Source organism: Dipteris shenzhenensis, chromosome 7, assembly GCF_047967505.1.
Source record: "Dipteris shenzhenensis isolate YYH24624 ecotype China chromosome 7, Dip_SZ_1.0, whole genome shotgun sequence".
Taxonomy (NCBI): domain Eukaryota; kingdom Viridiplantae; phylum Streptophyta; class Polypodiopsida; order Gleicheniales; family Dipteridaceae; genus Dipteris; species Dipteris shenzhenensis.
Genome location: NC_141602.1, coordinates 17,808,591 through 17,827,664, shown reverse-complemented (window position 1 = coordinate 17,827,664; position 19,074 = coordinate 17,808,591). Strand labels below are relative to the sequence as shown.

The following is a 19,074-nucleotide window of genomic DNA, read 5'->3' as shown; positions in this document are numbered from 1 at the left end:
AAACCCCGGCCCATGCTCTTAGGCGGGGGGTCTTGGCTGCCCAACTCTATCCACCCCACTTTTTTTTGTGGATCCAATAATCTCTTTCAATGTTGCACCACACACCTGTAACAAAGACTTGGTGGGCGGGGACTTGGATATTGTGAAAAGGCCCTAATATTCTTCTTCTTCTTCTTCATTATCTTCATTGCCCTCCTTATCCTTCTCCTCCTTCTTCATCATCTTCATCCTCTGTATCTAGAACCTGCTGCAGAAAAAAGGGGTAGGCAATTGCTAACTTGGTGAAACGCAAGCAACCTCATATTATGACCCAAGGGGGAAGCCTACTAATCAGCACACTGTAGACAAGACTAGCCTTTAAAATGAGTTAGTAGCTAATTCCTTCTTTTTTTTGAAGTTTGACCACCGGATACATAAGTGAAAGCCCAATACCCTAAACGCTAGCATCCGGTGATGATTGAGGGGCAATTGTTTGTCTAATCAGAAGGATGAGTGATGGGAGGAGGGACGTAAGAAACTGAGTAAGCAAAAAAGGCACCACGACATACAAAAGCACTACTACTCCACTTGGTGTGGAGATGAGTAAGAAGGGACAATAGCCTCTCTTGAAGAAGCAATTGAATTGTAATTGATCATCTTCTTCTTCATTGCCCTTCTTGTTCATCTTCTTCATTGTTTGAGCTTGAGCTTCAGCTTCTTCATCACCATCGCTATGGCTTCTCCTAGCCTCGACCAACTCACCCCCAAATTGCCTCCCTCCTCAACCCCAACCCTTCCCCCTTCAAATCCCTCATCACTCAACTCATGAGGGTAGGCAATGAAGCTTGTGTCCATGTCGAGCACCTCTTCAACCTCTACCACTCCTGCCACCGTGACACCCTCGTCCTCAAACTTATGCACACCCTACGTTCATAACACATTAAGCGGTAATGCTATATATAGACAAAAATATATAAATTGTAAGGTCATAGAATCCAATTTTCTATTGATATTATGGCTCCCGGGGTGTCCACCAACTTGCATGGAGCCCATCCCAATTTTGATAATCGGCGGCAGCGGCCGATCTTCAAATTAAGTGCATAGTGAACAAAGAGTCCCACTGACTATGCGCCAAGCAAATGTGTAGCCTACTATATTTTATGCCAACATATATACATGGCTCTAGTTGTAGCCATGTGTAATGGCACTTGACCTTCTTGCTAGTAGCGTAAGCTGACGATGAGTCTACTACTCTGTATGTGTAGATGTTGGCAAGCACACTCACACTTGGACTATGCATGCTCGGAAGCACTTCATTATTTCATGCATATACTGGAGGGTTGGGACGTGATCAAGATGTATAGGCAAAAGTGCTAGAAGTAGGAATAGCACATTAGCTCGTGAAGATGAAGTGAAGGCTATGGGCGCTTTATGTAGATGTCTTACAAGCCGGCTGACTCAGTTGGTTTGCATTCTTCTGTCTTTACATATTCCCATGAAAATCAAGCCTTTTAGATCTCTATACCATTGGTAGTAACATTAGTATATAACCCTTTTACTGCCATTTAGCTTTCTTTGTAAATGGGTCAAATTTCAAACGCCATTAAGGGTCTCTTCTTAAAACATTACTTGTTGCTTAGTTTATGCAAACCATGCATAAGCCATAGTCAACAAGTCCCTCTCACCCAATTTATCATGTGGGTAGTATTATCATGAGGTAGAGGGGTTTTTTTTCATTAGACAATGGTCATTATAATACCCATGTGTTAATTACGTAGTTCTGCAACATATGTTCTTCCATTACTGAAAAGGATATACAGTTAGAGAGATACACTAAATTGATGTCATGGTCTAGCCACGAGTGCTAGTAAAGACTTATTAAGTAGTCACAAATGCACTTGTTTCAATGCTTTCAACTTCTTGGGTTAGCATATCAAGGATTATCATATGTTTTGCCATTGATAAGGAGAGACACCAATAAACCATATCAACGTCATGGTCTAGCCATGAGTGGTAGTCCAACATTATAATGTCATAAAAAGCATACGTATGTGTGTGTGTGTGTGTGTGTGAACCATCCACCCACACAATCACAATCCCACACCATATGAGGGTCACCATGCATAGGCTGCTATATATGTACATCATGCCTTCAACGGGTACAGTTTGCCAATAACTATGCAAGGCATTGCTAGTAAAATACCCAAGAGGGGTCACAAGGATGCCAAGGACTTCAACTAGAAAACCTATAAGGGAAACGCTCCTCACCTACCACCATCCCACACAGATAATAAAACATTAGTCCATGAAGGGCAAACAGGCTTCATTGTGCTTGAGCATAGTTGTTATCCATGTCACTATGACAAGATGTCTGAATATCCGTCCAAGGCATGTAAACAAAAATAAATATAATAAGAAATGCTAGTAGATAAAAGGATGAGTTCAGAAACTGTTGCATAAACCTCAAACTTGTCCCACTATGGCCACTATTATCAGATTTTGGTTCAAAATAAACATGCTTAGTGCCGTAATGGTAGCTGCTACCACCATCCTTCACAGATCAGGTTGTAGATGGGTTATGAAAAAATATTAAGGTGCAAACTTATGTAGGTACTTCGTGTAGAAGCCATTAATTAGGACAATGTGTTGCTACCACCATTAAGGAATGCTTTAGTATAATCATGGGTAATAACATTGCATCCTGCTTCAGGTTGAAACGTCCTTACTATCAGTCTAGTAATAACTGCTACTAATATTTGACCACAAATCACATTGCATTCAAGTCATGTTAAGGAACAAAGTTAGATACAAAACTCTGTATCGAGGTCTTACAACTTTTAATCAACCCGGTGTAGTAATGCAAATGCATACTCTAGTACCAGGCTGGTTTCCAATAAAATGTTGCTCCTATTGCAAAAAAGTTATTACAAGCTCCCAGATAGAGCAAGTTTGAGCGTAGTAGATGTATTCACAAATACTTTCCTATAACTTATACTTCATACTTCATCACCCGTTATGACCTTGACTTAGCATGTACCATCTATTCCTACGTTTGTGTAGGGATGTAATGTGTGAACTTCTACAGATCCAACCAATTTTTGGGGTCAAACTAGGCACTGTGTGGGCTAGGATTTCTTCTCATGTCCTTTAGAGGTTGCATACGACCATCAGAGCTAAGTATATACTCAAGTTGCGTAACAAAACCATTTCTATGTTCACGATAGGTGACAATACTCGGTGGGTTGAAATGCTTTTCTCGGGGTGATGATGGATGGTCTCATTTAAAGAACATCAAACGTCAATCTCAGCACTAGGCCATGAGTATTGAAACTTGACAATGAGGTCCATGTAAGCAAATTCTATCACCTAGACTTGGGGACGACTAAGCCATCGTTATCTCATAATCAAGTTGGACATATTATGGTGTGTGCGACTTTATAGTAGCTACGGTCAACTAAACATACACGTAAAATCCATTGCTTCCAAGCATGGAGGGACTACATGCTTCGAATGGCCAATTATGCATAACCGACATTCATTCAGAGGTTTGTCTTTTGTTAACATCGGTCAGTGTTGAGGCCAAAACACGTAAGAACATAGGTGCGTGTTCAAGTGCAAACCATAGACTAAAAGCCACGTTTTGAACCACATCACATCACAGAGTAGCTAAAGTTGGTATTACAAGATTTTTACAACCCAGGCTTCTACCGACAAGGTCGAGCGAGAGATGTACACAATGAAACAATGGTTTTGGTTCCCAGCTAGTGTTACATGCTCCTGTGTATGTAGTTCAAGTTAGCACATTTGGGTGGTAGCTTAGTACGCTTCCTAACTTTGTAACAGTTATATCTCTAATCACCTTGACAATGAACTAGGTGTTAGTTGCGATACCAAAGTCTAAGCAATAATGTGAAATCTGTTATACAAGGGGTGATGTGATATGTAGGAAACTCAATATAAACTTTGAGAGCATTATCCACCCGCATCCTATGCTATCTAGGCTCAGAACACTGGGTGCTTCAACACTATGTCAAGCCCTCATAGTTGAGGCATTACGCTGTAGCTAACTATGAGCATGTTGCGCTGTGCTAGAGTAGGCATATGCTGAAGGTAGATAAGGGCCATCTGCTACCTAAAGTGGCTCCATCTCTGATACAGATCGTCAATCTTGAAGGCTTGCCTTAAAGAACTGGGAAAGAGCTCCTTCCAGCTAGCAGCGTCACCTCCAAGCATGAGCATCAAGGGCTTCTTGTTGGAGGGTAGATCCTTGGCTGCATGAGAGAAGGTCCTATGCTATCCAGGCTCAGAACACTGGGTGCTTCAACACTATGTCAAGCCCTCATGGTTGAGGCATTATGCTGTAGCTAACTATGAGCATGTTGCACTGTGCTAGAGTAGGCATATGCTGAAGGTAGATAAGGGCCATTTGCTACCTGAAGTGACTCCATCTCTGATAGGGATCGTCAATCTTGAAGGCCTGCCAAAGTCCTCTCCTTAAGCCATGTGCAGGCATTACAACTGTGTAGAGATTAGAGTTGAAAGCACGTGGGTAGATTGAGTCATAGGCACATGAATCGCTCATACAAAGGATATTCAAGCAAAGGAGTATCTCAATAGCTGGGTAACGTCCCTTCTATCATTTTGAAAACCGTGTGAGGGGGGAGGGAATTAGTAAGAAGTGAATGCCAAAAGATATGTCTACTAAGTCATTAAGGAAAGGGAGAATTACAACACCTAATAGAGCATGTCTCATGGTCTTTATAGTATATTCCAAAGCTCAACAATTATATATTCTGTAACTGGGTAAAGCCTTGCTACTAGTGAAGGAACTATACATCGGTCCTTCATTATTTTGGGATATTTATGATCCCCATTGCCTAATTAGGAAGGGTCCCCCCTTTTGTTCAAAATCCATATCAAAAGATATCAGGGCAAGGGGAGGGGTCTGTGTGTGTATACGCGCATGTCTGCATGTGCATCTGTGTACATGAACGCGCATGTGCATGTGTGCATACATGTGCTTGGGTGCGTGCATGTGTGTGTGCGCACGTGTGCATGTGTGTGTGAGCACGTGCACGTGCATGTGTATGCTTATGTGCACGCATGACATTAGTGTGTGCACATGTGCAATGCTTGAGATAATGTGGTCGTATGTGCATTGCATGGCTAGCTAGAGCATTAAGAACTAACAAAATGAGCTTGTGCACAAAATCTTGACGCATTTGAGCTTACGAGAAATGAGAGAGAGGGAGATAATGTGGCCTGATTTTAAAGTCGTATGTGCATTGCATGGCTAGCTAGAGCATTGAGAACTGACAAAATCAAACTTGTGCACAAAACCTTGACACGTTTGAGCTTATGAGAAACGAGGGAGAGATAGGGGGGGGGAGAGAGAGAGAGAGAGAGAGAGAGAGAGAGAGAGAGAGAGAGAGAGAGAGAGAGAGAGAGAGAGAGAGAGAGAGAGAGAGAGAGAGAGAGAGAGAGTCATATTAATGTCTTCAGAAGCCTCATGAGCCAATGAGACAAAGTACACATCCAAAAAAGAGTGCCACTACATCTCTGAGTGTCAGAGAGGGATAAGGACTACACAAGGCAACTTAACTCAAACTTATTATAGCACACTACCATATTCTAGGCCTATCATAAAATGGCCTTCATCACATCATTTTAAGACTAAGAGTGTTTGGGTCTAGATTTGAGTCTTTGCTTAGTGCTATTCCATCTCAATAAATAGCCTAGTTTCCCTCCTTCTGAGCTTCTTTCAGTTTGGCTAATTGTGTGTTCCGTACTTGTAGCTAGGTTGGGGTGAGTCTCGAACGCATGTCTTGGTACCTCTCAATTTGTTGGTTTGTTTGAGAACTTTGCTCCTTGCAAGCTTGTCCTAGAAGATCACTCTTACTTGCATCACTTTTTGGAGGACATAATCTATTTCTTTTGAGTCCCACTCAATCTGGGGGAATGTCTTCTTGAGATTGTCAAGCTTTGTTTCTGTGTTGCCCTCTCCCACTTTGGTAGCCCTCCTGTGCATGCAATCGGATCATTAGAAACGATGGTTTCTTGCTCTTTTACCTCCTTTTAAACATCACATTTATTTAATCTTGGAGTTCATAGTGGTTGTGAGTTCCTACTGCATAGACTTGAGTTGAGTGGTAACTATTTCTTGTACTTTAGTCACAAGTTGTGGTGTAGGTGCTACTGTAGTGCATTGTTGCAAAACCTCTTTGATTACATCTCGCTTTCCTTGCTGTTCATGTCCAAGACTTGGTTCTTTGAAGAAGCAATTACCTTGTCTTCTGCGGACATATGCCTTCTCTGGATACATGTGAAAGCCTAAGACCTTAAGCACACATTTTCATTGGCGGAGATAGGGAGTCCGCCAATTCATGGGCACTTGATTGTATGATCCGAAGGAGGAGTGAAGGGAGGGAAGGAGGAAAAGGGGAGGTAAGAAGGTGGGAAAGCAAAGAGGGCACCACTATTCACAAAAGCACTACTCTCCCACTAGTGAGTAAGTACTAAGCACAAAGGCCCTTAGAGGGGGGGGACAAAGGAAAGAAAGAAGAAATACAATTTGCCATTCTTGTTCATCTTCATCCCCCTTCCCTTCTTCTTCAACTTCTTCTTCCTCCTCTTCTTCTTCATCTTTATTATTGTAGGAGCTTGAGCCTTCAAATTTGGAAAGTTTGAGGAAAGCCAAATGTTTCCCTATTTGCAAATCTAAAATTTTTCTTCGTGAAAACAATGGCACGTTATTGTGCATGATTCCAAGCACGAGCGAGCGAGGCGAGAGCGAAAGGAGGAGGGAGGTAAGAAGTCGAGAAAGCAAAAGGGTGGAGGGTAACCGCTTCTTACAAAAGCTTTTCTCACTAGTTTAGAAATGAATATAAAGGTGCCAAAAGCCCCCCCAAAAGAAGAAGAAGGAGGAGAAGAAGAAGAAGAAGAAGAAGACGTGGTAGGCTTCCCCTGAACATTGTCTTGGATGACAATATGAGGCCGCTTGAGTTTCACCTCTCCCTTAACTCCTTTTTTCTAGAGTGACGTCCGGATACCTGCGAAAGCTCAAAGTGTTTGTGTCTGCTAATCCGTGGGAAAAGCCTCGCTGATTGTTCATCATCCAAAGTGGAGTGGAGGAGTGAAGGGTGAGGTAAGAGAAAGGGCACCACTACTTATAAAAGCACTGCTCTCCCACTAGTTTAGAAATGAGTAAGAAAGGACAACAAAAAGTGCCCCCCCCCACCCAAAAAAAAAAAAGGGAAAGAAGAAGAAGCAATACAATTTGCCCTTCTTCTTCTTCCTCTTCTTCATCCTTCTTCTTGAGTTGATTGGTAGGCTTCCCCCAAGTTCGATCCTTGTCTGTAATGTGTTGACTGGTAGGCTTCCCTTGGACAATGTCTTGTGTTGGCAGTATGAAGCTACCCAAGTTTCATGTCTCACCTTGTCATGAGTCAGCAACTAGCTCCTTTTTTTAGAGTGGCATATGCATATATGTGAAAGCCTAAGACCATGAGCGCGGTACGTTTGTCGATCCACGGGCTTGCTTGATTGGATTGTGAAACCTCCTTGATTGTGTATAGTTTGAATCAAGTGTGAAAGGTGGGGGGTGGGAGGGGAGGAGGTAAGAGAAGGCATGAAAGCAAAAAGGACTCCACTACTTACGAAAGCACTACTGTCCCACTAGTCTAGAAATGAGTAAGTACTAACAATGGACAATACAAAGGCCCCTTAGAAAAAAGGGGGAAAAAAGGAGAAGAAGCAATACAATTTTGCCCTTGTCCTTCATCTTCTTCTTCATTGCCCTTTTTATTCTTAGACTTCTTCATCGTCATCATCATCATCTTTTGTATCTGGACGCCGCTCCAGGCAAAAGGAACTAGCAAGCAGTTGCTAACTCGAGGGGTGAAACTTGGACAGCCTCAAGTTGTCGCCCAAGACAGTGTCTCGGGGAAGGCTACCAATCAAGCAGACAAGACGGGCTTGCCTTGCAGTGAGTTAGCAGCAGTTGCTAGCTTCTTTTTGCCTACCAAAGGAAGGCCTTAGTGAAGATGTGTGATAAGAAAGGAAAAATAGGCATTTTTTACACATTTCTTTTTATTTTAAGGTGATTGATCCATGTAAAGGGGCTTTCAATGCATGCATTTAATGACTTCGTCCCTCTCTCTCTCTTCTTCTTCTTCTTCTTCTTCCTCTCTCTCTCTCTCTCTCTCTCTTTCTCTCTCTCCTTTCTCATCCTCTCTCTCTCTCGCTCTCTCTTTCTCTCTCTCCTTTCTCATCCTCTCTCTCTCTCGCTCTCTCTCTCTCTCTCTCTCTCTCTCTCTCGCAGCAAGCCACATGAATGAAATTCATCATGTTTTTTCGGAGCGACATATGTGAAAGAAAGCGCAATGACCTTGAGAGGAGGCGTGATCCAAAGGAGGGAAGTAAGAAGGCGGGAAAGCAAAAAAGGAAGCAAAGACATACAAAGGCACTACTGCAAAAGAGGAGAAATGAGTAAAAGAAGGGACAATACAAAGGCCTCTCTTTGTGGGCGAAAAAAAAAAAAAAAAAAAAAAAACGAAGCAATAGAATTGTGCCCTTGTTTGTTCATCTTCTTCTTCGATGCCCTTCTTCTTCATCTTCATTTCTTCTTCTTCTTCTTCATCTTCATCTTCTTCATCATCTGAGCTTGAGCTGGAGCTTTAGCTCGAGCTCAGCCTCTTCATCGCCATCGCCATGGCTTCCCCTGGCCTCGACCAGCTCTCCCTCGACTCCCAAATCGCTTCCCTCCTCGGCCCCGACCCTTCCCCCTTTGAATCCCTCATCGCTCAGCTCATGAGCGCAGGTAACGAGGCCCGTGGCCACGCCGAACACCTCTTCAACCTCTGCCGCTCCCGCCACCCCGACACCCTCGTCCTCAAACTCGTCCACACCCTCCGCTTCTCCCAGCAGGTCGAGGCCCGCTCCATGGCCGCCGTTCTCGTCCGCAAGCAGCTCGCCATCTGGCCGCAGCTCACCCCTCCTTCCCAGGCCTCCGTCAAGGAGCAGCTGCTGCTCTGCGTGCAGCAGGAGCAGGTGAAGAGCGTGCTCAAGAAGCTCTGCGATACCGTGGCGGAGCTGGCGGCCAGCATCGCCGAGGACGGGCAGTGGGGCGAGCTCTTGCCCTTCCTCTTCCAGTGCGTGAGCTCCGATACCAGCAGATGGAAGGAGAGCGCGTTGCTGATCTTCGGGCAATTGGCCCAGTACATGGGACCTCAGCTGCACCCCCATTTGCCGACCTTGCACGCTGTGTTTCAGCAGACCTTGTCATCGGCAATGCCTGGAGATGTCCGGCTCGCTGCCCTTCGGGCTACTTCCAATTTCGTTCAAACTCTCGAAACTCCGGAGGATCGCGAGTGCTTTCAAGATCTCTTGCCTGGCATGATGCAGACTTTGACCCAGGCTCTTCAGCTACATGAGGAAGCCACTGCACAGGAGGCCCTGGAGATGTTCATCGAGGTGGCAGGGACGGAGCCCCGATTCCTTCGGAAGCAACTCGTGGAAGTGGTGAGCAGTATGTTGCAGATCGCTGATGCAGATGGGCTGGAGGAGGCCACTCGCCATTTGGCCGTGGAGTTTTTGATCACTCTTGCCGAGGCCAGGGAGCGGGCTCCAGGGATGATGCGGAAACTGCCTCAGTTCATCGGAAGGCTCTTTGCGATTCTATTGAAGATGCTTCTTGATATCGAGGACGATCCTGCCTGGCATGCAGCGGAGACTGAAGATGAGGATGCGGGAGAGAGCAGCAATTACGAAGTTGGTCAGGAATGCTTGGATCGGCTTGCAAATTCATTGGGTGGGAACACCATTTTACCTGTGGCTTCGGAACTATTGCCTGGATATATCTCCGATCAGGATTGGAAGAAACGTCACGCAGCCCTAATCTCTCTGGCTCAGATCGCCGAGGGGTGCGCAAAGGTAGGAAAAATTCTTGCTTGACGGGTGATATTGGCAGGTACTTTATGTGACGCGGTTGAGAACTTCCTTATGGCAAATCGCAGGTTATGACGAAGAATCTTGAAAATGTCGTAAACATGGTCCTGAATTCTTTCCAAGATCCTCACCCACGTGTGCGATGGGCGGCCATCAATGCCATCGGACAACTTTCTACTGATCTTGGTCCGGATTTGCAAGAGCAGTATCATCAGAGGGTTTTGCCATCGCTTGTTGGAGCTATGGACGATTACCAGAATCCAAGGGTGCAGGTGAGTAGGGATGGTTGCTATAATCGATTTGTGAGCCTCATGATCTATTAGTATTCGATATCCTTATCCATTGTGCTTTCATCTAGTTTGGACATGTTTCTGGACTCATCTAGGTATACAGTATTCGATATCCTTATCCATTGTGCTTATGTGGATAGGCCCACGCCGCGGCTGCAATCTTAAACTTCAGTGAAAGCTGCACACCTGAGATATTGACTCCTTACTTGGATGGAGTAGTGAGCAAGTTACTTGTTCTATTACAGGCAAGTGCTCTACGGTACTAATCAGGTGTTAATATCATTCTACGAATGAATAGTGTTGATGTTCATTTTATTTGATGAAATGTTACATGTTCTATCATGTCCAGAATGGCAAGCGCATGGTTCAAGAGGGAGCTTTGACGGCACTGGCCTCTGTGGCGGACTCGACCCAGGTGTGCTAGTTTTTGATTTTGGAACTGCACATCAAAATGAAATGCAAGCTTAGGTTTCTGATTTGTCTCGCTTGGTGCATTATAGGTAACTATTCAATTGTCAATTTGCGTTGTTACATGTTGCAGACCAACTTCCGAGTTTACTACGACACAGTAATGCCATATTTGAAGGCCATCTTGATAAATGCGACTGACAAAGCAAATAGAATGCTTAGGGCTAAGTCCATGGAGTGCATAAGCTTAGTAGGAATGGCAGTTGGCAAAGAGAAGTTTGGACAGGATGCTAAGCAGGTATGAAGTACTGCTTAGATGTCGATGGTACGAAAAAATGTCAATCGTAGAAGAAAAATGTGCAAAGAACAGTGGGCTGAAAAGCTAGGATCGTTGATTGCAAATGGGCTTTCAGGTCATGGAGGTGCTCATGAATCTTCAGGGAGCACAACTTGAAGACGATGACCCAACCATAAGCTATATGCTTCAGGTTTTGGCTGCTAATTTTCATATTTTTTTTTGAAAGGAAGCATGATTGGAATCCTTTTGTTTTGTAAACAGTTTCATTGAATTGATGAAAACCTGAGAGATCACATCTTCTGTAGACTAATGCAGGTTTATTAAAAAATCACATCTACCAAAGTTTGTCTAGGTTTGTCCATGTCATTACATATTTCTTGCTTTCCCGATTTCTTGCATGCAGGCATGGGCAAGGCTATGCAAGTGCTTGGGTCAAGACTTCCTGCCGTACATGAATATTGTCATGCCACCACTGCTACATTCTGCACAGCTTAAACCTGATGTTACAATCACTGATGCTGATGACTCGGAGAATGATGGCATTGACTCCGATGATGAAAGGTAAGAAGTTGGCATTGGGATAGCATACAGTGGCTTCAAGCAACAACTTTGTTTACATGATTTTTTTTCCTTCGTGTAGATGCAAGGCAATAGGGAATCTTTTATCACAATGATAGTTAAAGCGCATTTGATTGAATAGTTTGGACTTTCGCACACAAATAAAGTTAAATTGCTTTGGGATAAACAGGTTAGCAAGAAAAAGTTTACCCCTCTTGAAGACTTGACTTTATTTGGCATTGTAAAGGGTCTTAGCAAGGGAATTGAGCCAAAGTTGTGCATGCTGTCAATAAAGGAATCCATGCATGTTTCTTTGCCACTATCAATTAGCTAATACTTGATACATTAGATTTAGTATGTGGTATCAAGCTCATGTTTTGTTGAGATATGTGTTATGGCCTGCATTCGAAGTTTTTCTTAGTTGGCTTATCTGCTCGGATCAGTGTGGAGACAATTACAATTGGTGATAAAAAGATTGGCATTCGAACAAGTGTGCTCGAGGAGAAGGCCACAGCATGCAATATGCTGTGCTGCTATGCTGTAGAACTAAAAGAAGGTTTCTATCCTTGGATTGATCAGGCAAGTAACTTCACACATAGCAATATTTTTCTGCAGGCTTTGGGCACGGTTTCATTTTTTAAAAGCTCTCCATGGTTGCGGGTTGCTGCAGGTTGCTCCCATCCTGGTGCCTCTGCTGAAGTTCTATTTTCACGAGGAGGTTCGCAAGGCAGCCGTCTCAGGTAGGTTTTCTTTGACCTGTCCATTAGCAGTTAAAAACACTCTGTGTTTGAGGCATTTCAAGCCGACATTATGGCAAGTGTGCAATGGGATCGATGTAGAAGCATGGACCAATGCCCGGTTCATGTTTACATAACTGTTGAGATTAAACTTGAACTCGTGACAGCCTTTTTCGCACTCAAGAATGCTGATGAGATGCCAGAAAAAGTGTGATTGAAGCCATTGCCATGATGTGAATACTCTTTTTTTTAATCTACTGGTAGCTCTGTTTATGAGCCTTCATTAACATCTCAAGTCCTGAGTGTTAAGCTCAAATCTGATTTAAACCTCACTCAAGCAACTCAAATTCTGGTTGACTGTTTCAGCAATGCCCGAGTTGCTGCGTGCTGGAAAGCTGGCTGTGGAGAAAGGTGTTGCTGTAGGAAGGGACGAGTCATATGTAAAGCAACTATCAAACTACATCATTCCTGCCCTGGTGGAAGCATTGCATAAGGTCTTATTAGCCTCTATTTTGGTGACTAGGATAGCGCATAAAGTCTTTTTTTTAATATTTTCTTCTTATATATTTGGTCATTACTTTCAGGAGCCGGAAACCGAAGTCCTTGCAAGCATGCTAGATTCGCTTAATGAGTGCATTCAGGTTTCTTTCTAACGTGCCAGTCTTTGTGTAATTGTGAATGAATAGAGGCATTTTAGAAAGCAACTTACAACTCCCTTCTCTCCTTAGTTCTTTGGCTTGTTCTATAAAAAAATAAGACTTGATATATTCTAGGCTTCTGATCATATATATATTGTGCGTGAATAGAGGCATTTAAGAAGACAACTTTCTTCATTTTTCTGTGAAATATAGCTTATGTTCTGCTGGAAGTGAAGTTGCACTTGTAGTATGTCTGTACATGTTTTATTTCTTCAGGCATGAATGTTGATTTCTTTTTCATTCCAGCTTTTGCTGTTTCACTCAATTGACTAATCTGTTTGACTGCATTTATGACTTTTTGGTAATAATGTTGATGCTTATTATTATTTGTTGCTTTGAATTGTTGGACGGGGCACAGGCTGCAGGAGTTTTATTGGATGGGGGACACATCAAGTTAATGGTGGATGAGTTCAAGCAAGTAATCACAGCTAGCAGCACCAGGAAGAGAGAGAGAGCAGAGCGAACCAAAACAGAAGATTTTGATGCTGAGGAGGGAGAGCTGTTACAGGAAGAGAATGCACAAGAGGAAGAAGTCTTTGATCAGGTAAATGAGAATTGAAGCGCCCTGGACTTAGATTTGCCTTGCTTAATAGGCTAAGACTTGATTTTGGCTTGTATGCATTTTAATGATTTCTCCTCAAAACTTGAGGAGTATCTCTAAAGTTTACAGCCATTGTTTGATCTCCCAATAAATCTACAGCTGCAAACCACATGGACTTCATGCTGGGAGGCACCTTTCCCCCTTTTACTTCGTCCCGCCCCCCCGGGGACAGCTGCTTGTTTTTGTGCTCTCGTTGATTGTTAAGGACTCTGAGAATGTGCAGTCATTTAGCTGCTTGTTTTTGTACTCTTGATTGTGCAGTAAGGACTCTGAGAACATCTGTGCTGAACAACCCCCCCCCCCCCCCCGTCCCCCCCTTATCTCAGCGCCAATTTTGAACTAGTTTATTGACTTATTTTAACAATTGTTTTGACAGATTGGAGAATGCCTTGGATCACTTATCAAGACTTTTAAGACCCCTTTTTTACCTTGTTTTGAGGAGCTTATTCCGTTTATCACACCTATGCTGGTATGTAATTGACACAAAAATCTCTATTCATTTTCCAAATGTTGGCTGGAACTAGAATTCTGATTATTTTTGCTGCTGATGCATTGTTTATCCAGGGTAAGGATCGTACACCAGAGGAGAGACGAATAGCTATCTGTATATTTGATGATGTTGCTGAGCAGTGTCGTGAATCAGCAACTAAGTAAGCTGTTTCAAAAGGCTTTTAGTATTTTCGTTGTAGGTAGCTGCGGGTGTAAGAAGAGCCTTGTTTCCATGTTTAGTGCTTAAGCACAGTACCAATGATTATGATCTCATGCAGATATTATGATACGTTTCTCCCCTTTCTTCTTGAAGCTTGCACAGATGCTGATCCTGATGTTCGTCAGGTAAGTGTGTAGTATGGTGTCTTTTTAATTCCTTAGATGATTGCAGCTTGCATGTTTGAAAATTCAATGGTTTCACATGAATACATGGTGCTTCAGGCTGCCGTTTATGGAATTGGAGTTTGTGCAGAGTTCGGCAGCAGCAAATTCAAGCCTCTTGTTGGAGGTACTGCCATTTGTAAGATGGGGAGTATTATAGCATTGGGCCTGTCAATGAGCAATGGCTTCTCCAATTTGCATTTCTTTGTAAAGCATCAAGCATAATACAGTTTCTACTCACTTAACTCATCTGAGCGTAACTTACATGTGTTTGTGTGGACTAATTCAGAGGCTTTAACAAAACTGAAAGAGGTCATCAGCCAACCAATGGCTTTTGCCACGGACAATGTAATGGCAACGGACAATGCAGTTTCTGCCCTAGGGAAGATCTGCGAGTTCCAAAGAGATGGCATTGATGCTTCACAGGTAAAAAGAGGATTCCAAATCTTTATGTCTGGGTACTGATGAGAACATTAGCATTGCTATCTGTAACAACTTGCAGCCCCTTTCTTATCTGAGCATAGTCTGGTGTCCTCTTGAAAAACCCTGCCCACCCCCTTCCTTGCCCTTCCCCTCTTGTCCTCGTCTCAATTTGTGTTTGCTCTTTTTAATCTTCGTTCTTCAACAATTCTCCTTTGTAAAATTTGTTTGTTTTCTGTTCTTATGAAGGTCTATACTCCCTTGTGCTTTGAATATTGGTCTGATGGGGATGTGCTCCAGGTATATGTGAAACAACAGCTGAACATGGTCTGAAGGGTCCATGTATAATAAGGGTCCTCCAACTCTATTGTATAGGCAGAGCCTTCAGAGAGTTGTACGCAAATAATCAATCAATACAGTAATTGTTTTGGGGCTTGCTAATTTGTATTCTTTTGTTCGCTTGTTTAACACTGGGACCTGATCTTTAGGTACTGGATTTCTGTATTAGACCTTCATGACTATTTGGAGCCCCACCTGTTGATGCAGTAGACATTCGTTCTCCTGAGACTATCCTCCAGCTCTTATGCCCTCACTTCATCTTTGCTCTTTCTTGCTTCTGCATACTCCTCCACTGTGTCTCGATCTCGTGTGCTCCTGGTCCATCAGGAATAAATGTGATTTGTATTGTATAGGGAGTACCTTGATAGAACAGTAGTTATACCGTATATCCTTTATATGCATCTATGGCTACAATGAGGGTTTGTCATGACCCATGTTCACGTGAGTGTTAGAAAACACATGGCTTGCTGTAGCCAACACTCCCGTAGCAAAGATTGTGTAGAAAGCTAGCCCAGGAGACATACAGTGCTAAATTCAAATATCACTGCTTTCCTTTTGTGCTCACAATGTGAATGTAAATAGAGATAGATGCAGACACAGTTATTGAATCATGCACAGTAAAGTAGAAACAGTAGAATAGATTGCTCCAATAGATGGCAAGACCTCTTACAAAGGTATGCGCAGTGTGCCACCATATAGGAGATATGGTGCTGCCTAAGATGTGGACCCCTCCACCACAAAACTGTTCTCCTACCTGCAAAATTTTGTCAGCCAGTGTGCTCCTACGGAGCTTCGGTGGGCTTAGGAGATGCCCCTCCAAAACACCTCCTTGCTGCTCTGGTGGACAGCCAAACTGAGACGCACTCCTGAACTCCTGGACCTCTGGCCAAAGTGAGGCTCTCAGTGGATCTCTGGACCTCCCTGCTGCTGGAACTGCAGCAAAAAACTGAGGCACCAACAAAGATTAAATGGACTGCCCCTCCAGAGTCCCTTTTTATAGGGCTGGAATGCCCTAGGAGTTGGTCAATTAGCCCACAGACTGGGCCAACCCATTCTGTGGCAGATCTCCCCTGTCCTGCTCCTGCTGTCTAGTACATTGGTGTTTAAGGCCCTGCTGCAGGCGCCTCTTGCTGGGACCTGCCCCCATAGTTACCACAATGGTGTTCCGACATCCGGAACTTCTGGAATGCCGTTCGGGACAAAGGGCTAACACGGAATGTCTGGAATGTCCCCGGAACATTCCCAGACAGGGCAGACAGGGAGTTACCAAGAAATGGCTTTCCAGTGTTCCAGATCATGTCCCAGACCTAAATTTGGTGTTCCGCACGTATTTGTAGTGTTCCAGACCTAAATCTGGTGTTCCTACAGTGTTCTGGGCCTAAATATGGCATTCCTATAGTGTTCTGGACCTAAATCTGGTGTTTCGGACCTAAATTTGGTGCCGAAATGGAAAGTTAGATCTCCTTAAATTGGTTTTCTTTTCATATTTTGGTATATTTCCAATGTGTCATGATGTGGCATTCCTGTTCCCACTCCCCTGTTCCCCCTCCGGGAACGTTCCTTCTCCGGCATCCGAGTTCCCGGAATGTTCCCGTTCCCTGGTAACTATGCCTGCCCCAGCCTGTCTGCAGTCGCCTTACCAGCACCCGACCCCCTGCAATCATGTGTATCTGTAACAACACATATGGACCTGCTGTACCGCTGACCAGTACAGCCCCAAACTGATATTGCAGCTCTGCATCTTCTCGAGACAGGTGTCCCTGAGGCTGCTGAATTGCCCTCTTATCCCGTTTTTCTGCAGTACAGGTTCCCTACAACTTGTATGTCCTCTCCAGACTTTGTTACACAAATCCACTTTCTGCCTACATGGTAGACTGACTTGTCTCTTTGATCCATCACCTGGCAATCCTCAAATATATCTGGTGGCTTCTTTCAGTCCTCATTTTGGGGGCTGACGTGGGGAGGTAACCCCTAAAATTCGAACAGAGAGTCTGTGATGACAATGGTTGCCTCTGGTCATTTTTTGGATTAAATTATCTGGTTTTTCTGCATAGTTCCATGTAAATAGTGGTTCTAGGGTTCCTGGTTGTGATAAATCCGACCTCACACAATGTTAATTGAAGCTATGGTTTAAAATAATTGTCATTGGACTGTGAACCTTTGGAATTGCAGGTAGTACCTGCTTGGCTTAGCTGTTTACCTATCCGTGGTGATCTCGTTGAAGCTAAAATTGTGCATGAACAATTGTGCTCCATGGTAGAAAGGTGCGTGTTTTCAACTCATAGCATGCACTTTTATGATGTCATTTTGCAGATGCTTGCTGATTAGTTACATGTGCTGCTATTTCTTTTTGAAAAGAAGGTGATCTTGGGATGCTCAAACTTTTTGCAGATCGGACACTCAATTACTTGGCTTGAATAATCAGCACCTCCCACAAATCATTGCAGTATTTGCAGAGGTGCTCAAATCAGTCTTCTCTAAATGGAAACTCTGCTGGAATACATATAAATTTTACCCAATGATACAAATTGTCTTCTCTCTTGCCATTTACTCTGTTAGAACTTGAGAAAGTTTGTCTAACTGTAATTGTGTGTTTACTGGGGTATGGTTAGTATTTCGTGCATCGCAAATATTTTATCAAGCCTCTTCCACTAGGATCAATCAATGGTTCAAACATTGTATTTGATCCAATTGAATCTGTCGTGGATCAAGAAAGCTATAACTGGTTTCCTCTCTCTATCTTATCATTGAGTTATTTTGTTTTCAGGTCTTGGCTGCTGGTCACGATCTTGCTTCAGAGCAAACATTGGCTCGGATGATAAACCTCTTAAGACACATGCAGCAGACCTTGCCACCTCCTGCTCTTGCTTCCACCTGGTCTTCTCTACAGCCCCAGCAGCAAGCTGCTTTGCAGTCAATTTTGTCTCCTCAAGCTTCTTGTTAATTCTTGCCTCTGTCTGCAGCCCTCCGTAACCTTCTCATGTCTTTTACACCACAAGGTTGTAGGAAATCATACATATGAATGCGGAGAAGCCTCCTTATACTGGATTTTACTAAGAAGGGGTTAGGTATGCCCTGGGTGTCATTCTTGGTGCAAATTTTTAGGCCCTTTGTTAGGGTCTGCTTAAGGTATTGTATTTGAGCAGTGTGGTCATTTGTTGAGTCTGTAATGTATTGAGGGAGAGTTACTTATTGGTTCATGAGATTTCAATAAATCATACTGCAGTGATCACTAAATCACGTGTATACCTTGAAGAATCAGCTCATTGGGGTGCCAAGAAAGTGTACGTTGTGTGTGAATTCCACATGTTGACAAGCAGAAGGATATGTACAAGGATCTTTGGCCTGATAGAGTCAGCGTGTTGAGAACAGTCAAATCTCAGGTCTCAATTTGGGAATTTCAGCCTGCTGTGCACACAAAGCAGATGATTTATAAATGGAATGACAGGCTATTTGGAATGGCTGAACAAGCTCATGGGGCAGTTCTGGAAAGCGCGAAGCTCGTGGCTTGGAATTTGAGCATCGGATTGATCTTCCAGGGGTGCTGTATGAGAGAAGTGGGCTTTTTTTGTCCACATTTTTTTTGTTACAGGCAGGTGTGGTATAGAGAAGTAATGTTCTGCTCCTTTTCTGGATATCCCAGCTATGTATCACAGTAAAAGTGAAACTGCAGCATGATGCCTTGCTTGGGTATATCTCATATGGCTCTGCATGCATAGCCCGAATCTTTGTTTTGGGCATCAGCTACTTGTAACTACAGATAGTTGAGCCTCATGACACAATACTCTGTATGCTAAGCTGCGCATTGATATTGAAGACAATGAGTAGTTTCTATAGCATGCAGTCTGTGCTGTTGATAACAGAGGTCGTGGCTTGATGCCAATGATCTTATTCATGCAGTCAAGGTGTTTTTAAGTCACAATCCCAAATT

General features: G+C 43.5%; 1 protein-coding gene across 1 annotated transcript; it reads left to right on the top strand.

The window, feature by feature from the left end:
- Window positions 1–8,572: 8,572 nt before the first annotated feature.
- On the top strand, window positions 8,573–18,780 carry LOC147900029 (uncharacterized). Its single transcript, XM_087377511.1, has 20 exons — window positions 8,573–9,909; window positions 9,993–10,196; window positions 10,355–10,459; window positions 10,564–10,629; window positions 10,756–10,920; window positions 11,036–11,110; window positions 11,324–11,481; window positions 11,922–12,057; window positions 12,149–12,218; window positions 12,582–12,709; window positions 12,800–12,856; window positions 13,272–13,457; window positions 13,891–13,983; window positions 14,079–14,164; window positions 14,282–14,348; window positions 14,445–14,511; window positions 14,674–14,810; window positions 17,316–17,407; window positions 17,535–17,601; window positions 17,911–18,780. The coding sequence occupies exons 1-20, from the start codon at window positions 8,689–8,691 to the stop codon at window positions 18,085–18,087; spliced, it is 3,357 nt and encodes a 1,118-aa protein (XP_087233637.1). The 5' UTR covers window positions 8,573–8,688; the 3' UTR covers window positions 18,088–18,780.
- The last annotated feature ends 294 nt before the right edge of the window (window positions 18,781–19,074 follow it).